The sequence below is a fragment of the Colletotrichum aenigma genome (genome assembly GCF_013390185.1).
Source record: "Colletotrichum aenigma strain Cg56 chromosome Unknown KSG_Cg56_contig08, whole genome shotgun sequence".
Taxonomy (NCBI): domain Eukaryota; kingdom Fungi; phylum Ascomycota; class Sordariomycetes; order Glomerellales; family Glomerellaceae; genus Colletotrichum; species Colletotrichum aenigma.
The window spans coordinates 3,488,629-3,499,489 of record NW_023500914.1 but is presented as its reverse complement, the minus strand read 5'-3'; the positions used below and the strand labels follow the sequence as shown (position 1 = coordinate 3,499,489).

The following is a 10,861-nucleotide window of genomic DNA, read 5'->3' as shown; positions in this document are numbered from 1 at the left end:
CTTCACCTTACCCTCGCTGCCTTACCTAATGCTCTGGAAAACGTCGACCACTTACTTCACTTTCTGCTACTCACCGCAATGTATGTAGCACTTTGAGCTGACGACGGATGGTTGTGGTAGTAGGAATCTTCCGCACACACTCGATTCACCGCGCATCTGGGCCTTTGGGCGTGCTTCCACGGTCCCTGCCACAGCAGCCACGGCGTGTGTCCACTGCCTGCTGCTGCCCTGCTGCCGCCGCCGCCGCCGCCGCCGCCGCCGCTCCCTCTCCTTCTTTTGGGGCCAGCCTGCCGCTGCCGCCTCCGCCTGCCTGGCTCCTCCAACCTACCTGGGTAAGCTAACGTACCTGACCCCTACACCCCCGTCCGCACTGGACCGCACCGCATCGTACCCTTACAACTTACCCACCCCCCTGGGCCGGAGCCACACACCGCGCGCACGCCTACCTACCCTGCCCTACCCTGGCCCTGTTCTTCTTCTTCTTCTTCTTCTCCTTCTCCTGGTCTGTCCTGGCCTCCTGGTCGCTGGTCTCTGCCCTGTCCTGGGTACCTTACCGTCCCTAGCCCAGTGCCGTCCGTACCTTCCTAGTACCGCTCCGTACCGCACCGCACGGCAACCCTTCCAAGTACGAATACTGGGTTCGCCTACCTAGCCGTACTTCTTAGTGCGAAGTTGCTGCCGCTGCTCTCTTCTTACATCTTCCCATCTTTTTGGCGCAATCCTTCCCCTCTCTCCAGTCTGTCTCTTCCACACGCCCCCCCCTCCTAGCACTCCGTCTTTCACTCTCTCTTTCTCCCCACTGCCAATACCCTTACCTTACCTTACCTGGCACCTGGCCTGGCACCTACCGACCGACCTTTAACATTACATTACCCGCCTTGCCTGCCTTGTCTGGCTTTTACTTCCGACCTTTGCTTCTACCTTTCCTCCCAACCTGGTCGTCCTCACCTGACCATACATTACCTGCCGACTGACCAACATCTCGTCCTCCAGCGTTCATCGCAGCCACAACTATTCTCTCCAACATCACCAACGACAACGACAGCGACGCAGTCTCTTGCTTCCCGCGGCGAAGGGAATAACCCGACGAAAGCACTCGTCATCACCGCGCCGCCTTCTCTCGCGCGCCAACCACAGCATCGGCATTTGTGACTGACTGTCGCTGACCCGAGCTCACCTCCATTCCTCGACAGCAGCAGTTTCCAACTCCTGTCCCACTTGTCGCCCGCCTTTGCGTCATTCGCCGTCGCCCAAGAAAGTCGGACTGTTATCGATTTCGGCCTCTTTTAAGATTAATCATTCCAGTTGCGCCGTGCTCAAAGTCAAAGCTGCGCGCTCTCTCTTTTGTTGCCGCACTGCATCGCGCGCCGCGCCGCTCCGCTTATTATTATTTTTTGCGCCTGCGCAGTCTGACGGCTTACACGGCGCACCACTCTGTGACGGTCGACTTTCTTCGCACGACAGGCCGTGTACGGACAACCCGAAATCGCCAACTCGCTGACTGCGCCAATTCTTCGCCACGCTTTGCTTGGTCATGATTCTTGACCTTCCTGCGCCTGCCCGCCGAGTTTTTCTGATAGTGGGCTTTGACGGTTAGCCTACGCGCTTGCCATCATCAAAGCAAGCTTCTTGGTTGCGACAGTCTAGACGCCAAGACCTCAGCACATTCTACTACCTTTTTTCACCTTCACTTTCAGTACTTTAGCATCGCAAGGCGTCCAAAGGGCAGGTTTCAGTCGCGGCATCCTGCTGGATTAACCGCAACCAAGGCATGGCAGAGGAGCAAGGACGAGGGCCGCCTTCTACTACACACAGAGAAGACTTGTCCGTCCAACAGCGAGAAGACGAAGCTCGTCACCGGCTGCCTCCTGTAGGAGCCCCTGAAGATTCTAGATATCACGACGACAGACATCAAAGACCAAACATGGCCGCACCAGTATCTCTCCCATCCATCCAAGATCCTCACAGCGCATACGGCCAGCCTACCTATGCGAGGTCATACCCGCCGCATCCTGACCCGCGAGGCGATCCACGTGCCAGCGGCTACAACGCCTCTCCTAACTCTGTGAACGGATATCCTCCGCCGCAGCCGGGCGCTCACCAGCAGCTGCCACCCTTGCAGCCTCAAGGAGGCGATCCGAGATCTCCAGGTTACCCACCACCGCCTGAATCGAGAGATGATTTCTACAGGAGACAGCAGCAACAGGCTCCTCCTCAGCAGTATGACCCCTACTATCAGGACCATTACAACCGCCAGGGTCCTCCGCCCCCAGGGCGTTATCCCGACTACCCTCCGCCTGGTCCGGGTGCTCCGAGATACGACTACGGTCCCCCGGGCCCGCCAAGGTACGAGTATGGTCCGGGAGGCCCAAATATGCAACAAGCAGCTCCGAGACAGCGAACTTCCATCGCATGCAGATACTGCCGCAAAAGAAAGGTCGGTCAAGATTCGCCGATTCAGGTCTTCTCTTGCTAACACCAGTATCTAGATTCGCTGCAGTGGCTACCAAAGCGCACCTGGCGGCAAATGCGTGAACTGCAGCAGGATGAACCAGGAATGTATCTTCCAGCCTGTGTCTTCGTCTAGCTCGACCGCCTTCGTTCCGGTATCTGCTCTTCAAGGTGGTATTCCTCCCGGCACACCACTCTACGGAGCTTACGGTCAACCACTGCCTCAGGGCTCGCTACCTCCGCCACCTGGTCAGGGATACGCTCCTCAGCCAGGCAACGGGGGCTATTACCCACAACAGGCCCTGCCCTCGCCGACAGGCGGTTACTCACCCTACGATACGCAGCGAGGCAGAAGGCGTCCAAGGGATGACGATGGTGATGAGCAGCTTCGACCCCCACCACCTGACCCCAATTCGGCAGATGATCCTCGCCGACGATCTCCGGCATCAAGCTCGAACCACAGCAGTCCGGGTTACATGAACTATCAGCCACCTGGGCCCGGTGGATACGACCCGAGAGCACCTCCGGCCAGACACAGCCCAGTACAGCCGTCTTCGGCTCCTTCGCAGCCCACAGGCGACGAACGTGCGGCAGCCGCAATTCAGCGCCAGAGCAATTCATCAACTCCTGCCGCATCCTCAAGCTCTGTCATGAGCCTGAACAATCTGGTGGACAACCCTGCGCCTCATGACATTGATAGAAACATGCTGGGACGGTTGAACAGACCACCTCCCAGGAGGTAAATCGGCAGAACCGCAAAGTCGCTCTGGCCCAGCCCGCCAACATGAATATCTGATCTCGGCCGCCTCGCCCGGCCCAAAAAGGACGAATCTGCTGGTCAGGTAATCGGTCTCTGAATTCCCGAAGACGAAGACGACAAGAAAAATCTCCACTCTTACCTAATGCTTGGCGATTGCTGGTGGGCCGCTGATTACCGGCAGCAACAAAGGCGTTGTATGTGGTATTGTGGTATTATCTTGGGCGCATATAGACGAACTTGACTCGGCTCTGTTTGTTGCGAGCACGAAGCAAACGGAGAGCTTTCTTTGGAGCAAAAGAAAAGGGCGAGGACGATATTCCATTCGATTATCGGCATACAGCCAAACGGGCCAGCATCGTCTTGATTTTATGCTTTAGGTGTTTGCTGGGGGAAAATGGTGGGAGGTATTTTGCTTGCTTACAGACCGCATGAGGCCTCGATCACATGGCCAACATCGATTTCTTTTGCGCTTGTTTCATTTCATACAGTCATTCCCCGAAGGAACGGAGAGGGTTAAGAATGGTCTGCCTCACGGCACACGTCGTTTCTTTTGATTTTTTGGTGCGCTCTTCTACGTTATCCTATCGTCCACAATTCATTGCCACGGAATGTTTTTCTTGCGTCAATTGTGCTTTCTTAGTTTTCATTGTGTCATTTCCGAAACTTATGTTACCCAAAAACCTCGAACTTATTACGATGTGAAATCGCGCAAGCGGTAGGGCTGGGCGGCAGAGATATCACTTTTGCGTTTATTATCGACCTTGGCAGAAATTATTGAATGGCACCGCGAGGGCTACAAAATTCAGCTTTGTGTTCCCTCCCCCATTTTTTCTCTTCTGCTCATTTACCACATTGTTTTCTCATCTTGTTTCTCATGTATCTGTCCCGTCCACCATCGTCGGATATAATGACGCACAATCGTGAAAATGGGAGGGGAACAGAAGAAGCGGCAGTAATGAGATGAAAGGAGCGTAGCATACATTTTGCCACACACAAAAAATGTCAAAGGCCTGCATCGGCGTCGTTGGGCGTCTACTGCAATTGCTGCTGAACTTCATGGCCCTTGCGTGTTATCTCTGAATCGTGTTTGACATGCCAGATGCAGTTCATTTGTCTGCTACACGCCATACGTCTGCCAAAACGGACGTCAAGCACTAATATATCGATACCGGAAACGTACGTGCCAACGACACACACCCCCCGACCGAAAAGCTTGAGCCGGCCAATCCGGTTTGGGGGCCAAAGGACGGGAGGGGAGGGGAGACTCTCGGGGGAAGGGGGGGGGGGGGGACGGACGGACAGGTCAGCGCACGCGCGTGGCAGTTCCCCAGCCCAGAAACCAAACCCAAGCCAAGGTTTGGGGCCGGTCCGATGCCAGCCAGCCGTTGGCCGTCCCGTCTTAGCGGTTGGGAAGAACTGTGAAAAGCGACGTATTTTTTTTTATCGTTTGCTCCGCTCTTTTTGTTTTTATTTTTTAAAAATCGGTTTTTCCTTGTGTGGTACGGCGCGGTGTGCGTGCCGTGCCTTTCTCTTGGTAGGTATCCATCCGTTTTTCCATTGCCTCCTTCGGTCAAAAGCCGGCGGTGAGGTTGCTGTCTACGGCATGGTAAGACACCAGAGAGTAAAAAAAAGGCGACAAAGCCAGTTTGTTCCTCGTGGAGACTCGAACAGAGCGAATCAGTAGAGGGGGTAAAAAGAAAGAAAAAAAGGACTGATTCTGTTTCCAATGGGTCAGAAGAGCAGCTCTTCGGGTATCCAGAGGAGAATACAAACACAACTCGGACAAAGGAAGACCACGTCGACGCCACTGCAACAGCTCTGCCCCAGACAACAACACACAAAGGTCACAAAGAACAAAGATGCTCAAAACACACGTCACCAGACAAAGCCGAGAACTATTACTGACAAGAATGGAATGTAATTAAGGATATCCAACATGAACGAACAATAGGAATTAGATAAATAAAAAATAAAAAAAGGATGTCAGCTGGATCTGCGTGGTTCGAATTTTATTGGCCCACATAAAATTAACGCCCATTGTTCGTTCTACCCTCTGTGCGTATTTTCTGTTATTTGTGTGGCGGCGGCGGCGGACTGGTGTTTGTGGTGGTGGTGCTCGTGGTTGGTGGTGGTGGTGGATGGAAGTCGTGTTCACTCTTCTTTCCCCTTCTTTTTGGACCTCCTTGTAACGGATGGATGTTGGTCAAGGTCAAGGTCAGGTACGGGCGGCAACAGTACCACCGTTTACCGTCCGGTGTCCCAATTCTGGGCAGGGCCACTTTAAACAACTCCGCGCTGGATGGCCGCTGCTGCGCGAGACAGGCAAGCAGTTCGAGGCAAAAGGCCAGGTCAAGGCTGGTACATTTTGGGGAGTGGACGAGGACTCGACAGGCCATTTGTCGAGATTTCGGGGACCCTTGACGCTAGTGCTCGTTCTTACTCCTCTCTGTCTGTCTCTCTTGCTGTCACATTCTCTCACTCGCTCGGTCACCTTCTCTCTCTGTAACCTTTTTTTTTTTTTTTTTTTTTTTTGGTCCCCTTTCCCCTCCCGCCAATTCCCAGCTCCCCAGCGGGTCAACGACAAACGAGGAGCAAGCGGATGAGTGATGGGTTGGATGAGAGGTGGCCGGGCCTCGGTGCCCCTCTCCGCAATCAACAGTCATGGAGAACTGGGATTGGGTTGATCCTAGTTGCGCAGACCGCGCGAGCGTGCCAAGGCAAGGGGGGGTGTTCAAGAGGGGAGGGGAGAGGGGGTAAGGGCGGTCACCCAAAGGAGAATGCCGTTGGCGTCGTCGAGCACTGTGGTCCGAAGAACCGGTATGTACACTCGAGTCACACACACACCACACACGCACGCATACGTTGCTCACCGACATGACACGAGGGGTGAGGAGGCTGGAGCTCCCTTGTCTGTCTGTCGCCCTCAATATCAGAACAGAGCAACACTCACACACACGCACCACCACCATTACCAACCACCACTACCAATCACTGCTAACTACACTAGCAAAAAAGAAGGGAAGAGCAGATTCTGGATCTTTGAAAGTTGATGGGAGGTTCCCATAGCTCTAGCTCGCAGTTAGGGCGAACACCGGCTTCTCTGTCACCCGCAGGCCCAATTACTCACATACGTCTGTGCTTGATGGATGCAAGTCAGTCGGGTCCGAAGCGCCGCACACGCAAAGTCAGGAGGGAAGGAAAGGTGGCGGCTTCCAAGTGAGCAGCTCCTCTGCCTTGCCTGGTCAGTGTGTCCGCGTTGCGCGCGGACGGTTCATGGGCCGTTCCAAGTTCAACGGTGAGCCCAGCCCCAGCCAGTCCAGTCCAAAAAGGCGAACTACTACCATGAGGTACATGACTAAACTCAAGCACCCTCCCGATGCTTTGCAGATGAGCTAGGTTTCCGCAAGATTGAAGCGGAGGCCAGAGGCAAGTGCGCGCGGGCGAGCAGGGAACGCATTTCTATGTACTTGGAGAGCAGTCCCTAGAAAGGACTTAGTTCGGTTTGGGCGCGCTTGGCCCGACTTCCTTGTCCCGGCCGGCCAGCCAGCCAGGCCCAGTAGGAGGCAGACCAGTGGGCGGAGCGAGTCGAGAGAGAGATGTGCGTCTGCAGCAATACCAGTCGTTGATGGGGACGGAGGGTGTGAAAGGGGGCTACATTGTCACCTACAGGGACAGCAGACGACGACGGGGACAAGACTCGACGGGGGAAGCTGAAGCTGAAGCCTGAAGGGCGACATCGACTACGGGGACACGTCTTACGGGGAAGCTGAAGGGCGATAAGCCGCCGGGTTAATACTACTCGCTCCTATCCCCGTCCCTGCTTCGTGGGAAATCCTTCGGACGCAGGTCCGCATGGCACGCAGGTCTGGTCTCTCGCTTTTTTGTTATTTTCTTTTCTCCATCAAGTCCATTTTGCCCTCTTAAAGTGGATATGGCGTGTGCAGAAACGTTATGTGGCAGCTACTTTCTGGACTCAAATATCCTTGGTGTGTTTGGAGCTACATGGACGTACAATCAACTTCCACGCCACAAGCAGCGCACTAGACACCGTGCTCTCTTATTTGTCCATTTCTTGGGGGAGAAGGGGAGCACCAGGAGAGACGCTGAATCTAAATCCCAAAACATGGAGTGGATAGATGTTCAAAGAGGAGCAGGGTCGGGAGAGTCAACCCAGGCATTGAATCTCTGTGTGTACATGGCGCCAGACTCGTGATGTGCTAAAACGTGCCTTCAGCCGATTAAAAAGGCCTTTGGCTCTTTTAGGGCCAAGTCCGAAGGGAAGGGCTTGCTAGCCGGCGGAAAGACAAAGGAACGCAGCGGACTAGAGGAATTTGATGGCGACGTGGCCATCCACCCGGCTCCTGGTACGCTTGGAAAGGTGGCGGCGAGATGACGGGCCTGGTGGTCTGCTAGCGAGGCCAAGAGAGGAGGGGCAGAGGTGCTACAGGCCGATAGGAAAGGCGCTATCTGGCGGTATGAAGCGGATGAATGAGATGACATGATATTAGCGGCCTTGCGTTAGTTCCCTTGGGCCGTATTGTCCAGCGGCTCTAGTTCGGTTTGCTAGGCGAGGAGGGGCTCATCTTTTTTGGCCATGAAGAGATTGAAACAGACGGTCAGAAAACCAGGCGGGATAGAATGGACGAATAGAAGAGGAGGTGTAGAGTTGGGAAGATGGGAGGGGAAGGGGGTGGGATCTTGCAGCGCGCACACCACCACATGGTGTGGAGGGGGGGCAATAGAGAAGGGGGAACGAGAGAAAAAGCCATCCGAGCGGTGTAATCGTTAGGTACCATCTACTTCGCTCCAGACACTGGGCACCAAGCGGCACCTGGACTTGACGGCTCGGGGCCACCGAGGAATGAGGGGAAGATCCGAATGTCCCTATTCACAGACCTGGAGGAGGCAGGCCGACGGGCGGGCGGGACACGGGACGTAAACACCAGACGTTCATCTGGCCTCTATTCGTTCTCGTCTGGCTCTGAGGTTACATCCTGCCGTGCATCAATCTTGCAGAACAGCTGTCCATCCGGAAGCATCAAGGTACGTCCGTATGAGTCTTGGTCTTCGATCTGTCCGTTTAAAATCACCAGGGTGGTTTTTTTGTCTCTATTCGTTACAGCAAACGTCGAGGCGCATTGTGAACGGCCATTCCAATGGGTCTTCCTACCTATTGTGGTTGGGTGGTCTTCTGCCGACTGGTTCGAAAAGGGACGTCACATGTCCTTGACGCTATGCGGGCGCAATTCCCCAGGATATGGCGACGTCTCTGCCTGCCGCCTGCCGCCGTGGGCAGTACAAACACCCTGAGGTACGTGTGTCAGATGACATCGGAGGCTGTACGGCCTTGACCCGAGTGTCGTCTTGTGGCCAGGCACATACGTATTCATAGTCTCTGGGAATGAGAGAACCCGGGAAGAGTCCAAAGACGCACACTGGACAGACGAGACGGGGTTGGAGGGGGAAAGGACGATACGAACCCGAAGCTCGGACGATGGACGTGCCGCAGATGACGGCAGGGCGGCCAGTTGGTTCTGAAGGGGGTGGTGTGGGAGTTGGGCGTGAGGGGCAACGAAGGAAGGGATGGAACGAGGCGTGCTGACTGAAAACGGCGGCGCCATGGATGTGTCTCTCTCCCAAGCGGCACGGATGTTGGGTTTACGTTGTGGCTTTCCCAGCCTGGCTGGAGAGCTAAAGTTCTGGGAAAGGACGAACGTTTGGGCCGCGCCAAGGTACGAACGAGGGAAGAGAAGGGGAGTGCGTTGCAGTCTTGGATTGGCAGCAAACAAACAGGAAAGAACCTGAAAACCACGCCGCCGTAGCAAACGTAATAAGGTAGGCAGGCGGTAGCAACATTTCAGCTGGAGGCGGCAAGCTATTTTGGATGGTATGGTGCCGCAGTGCTTGAACGTATAATGGCGAGAGCAAACTTTGAGACTCGACCGGTGAAGTGCATCGAAGTTACTTTCTGACGTGCGAAGGATACCACGGGCATCTCGGACACGTGCTGCTGTGCTTTTCCTCTTGCTCACCCATCTTGCGGCTGTCACAATCCGGTTTCCAATCGATTTTGTTATGGTGGAGTTCTTGTGCCGCTTCTGAACTCGATATATCCCTGGCCGGCTGACAACATCGCGGTAGATCCATGGGCCAAGCACGTGTGGCGATTTCAGAGGACGCATATGTCTCTCCAGAGTCCAATGGTTTTGATTCAATGACCATCATCTTTCCCTCTAGTTTCACGGTTCCCTCTACCCGTCCTTTGCTTCAAACTATGTCTAGCTAATTACATTCCTCCAGAAGACAAACAGCGATTTGTTATCAATAATAGCCCGCCGAAGGCCAATCCAACCGCAGACCTTTCCGTCGATCGAGAGGAAAGTCATCCGAGCGAAATGTGATGTGAAAGGCGCCGAGGGCCGAGACAACTCGAGAGCAAGGCGAATTGTCCTTGAGACTGCAAACGACAAGCCTTAGCAACACCAACAGGCTATGCTTAATTTAATACCCCATCTCTCTACTCCGTTGGTTCTCCCTTGAACCGTTCGCGCTAGGCAGCCGAGGATACTTGTCGATCCCAGATGGATCATAATTATCATTGCGCATTCCTGGGAGGGATCGGATTGTCCCTCCCGCCCACGCCTGTGTCTCGGCTCTCCCCGCTCGAGAAATCAAGGGAGAGTCACTATGACGGCTAGTGTCGAAGTCACGAAGAATTCCAATCATCAAACTGACGATGGCATTTTGGGCTCATGAGAAAGCGTATACAGAGATCGGAGAAGACCGACATTTTCAGTACAGACATTCCGAACAAGAAGAATCATGGTTATCAACTACTGGGCCTCTGTCTCACATCAGCTATTCAAGCATCCTGATGGTCTGGGCTAGCCAAAAACGATCAAAAACGAGACCGCTACCCTTTCCGATCCCTTGCGGAATCTTCCTCCCGCCCGAAGGCCCGACTCCTTGGGACCTAAAGTGCCACTGACAGCATCATTGGTGTGGCTTCGAAAAAAGGCAGCAGATCGAGGAACACAGACCGAAATTCCTGTGCGAGACAGCCATAATATCGATCGAGACACGTTATCGAGAAGAAGAATTTGCGCGATCCAAAGCCAGCTTCGCGGCGTCTACTCCGAAGCTGCAAGTTTCTATCCGGTATATTTCCTGAGGCGTGCGCTGGCAGGGTGTGATGGGACACCAGAGACATAAGAATCAATATTCATGTTGGAATGCTCGACATGTATGGTTACTTGCAATTATGGTTCTGTCAGTATCTCTCTCTGTCATGTCTTCTAGTTCTCTCCAGGGTTAGGGTTGCAATCGCTGATGCAAATGTAGGTTTTGTTTACCGAGTACAGTCTCCGCTCGAGTCATTCGAGGGCATACTGAGGAATGTCTGAGCTATGATACCAGCAGGTCTCGCCAGCATCCCGGGGTTAAGCGAAGGCGGCACGGCTGGGGCATGTCTTGCGGGCCATTCCAGTCTCATGGCACAAGCCAGTCTGGACCAGACTGTCGGGACCAATGTCTCACTGTTTACGCATACGGCTCAGTGGCAATAGTCTATTCTGAGTCGACACCCGACGCCGCCGTGAGACATTTGCCGTATTCAGTCAACGCTCAGGAGCGTTCGGTCTCGGCTTGTTT

The 10,861-nt window shown here is 54.3% G+C and overlaps 1 protein-coding gene across 1 annotated transcript; it reads left to right on the top strand.

Moving 5' to 3' along the window:
• Window positions 1–1,924: 1,924 nt before the first annotated feature.
• Window positions 1,925–3,194, top strand: CGCA056_v012408 (putative transcriptional regulatory protein; the record flags this gene model as incomplete). Its single annotated transcript, XM_037327652.1, has 2 exons — window positions 1,925–2,437; window positions 2,490–3,194. The coding sequence occupies 2 exons, from the start codon at window positions 1,925–1,927 to the stop codon at window positions 3,192–3,194; spliced, it is 1,218 nt and encodes a 405-aa protein (XP_037174315.1).
• Window positions 3,195–10,861: the final 7,667 nt, after the last annotated feature.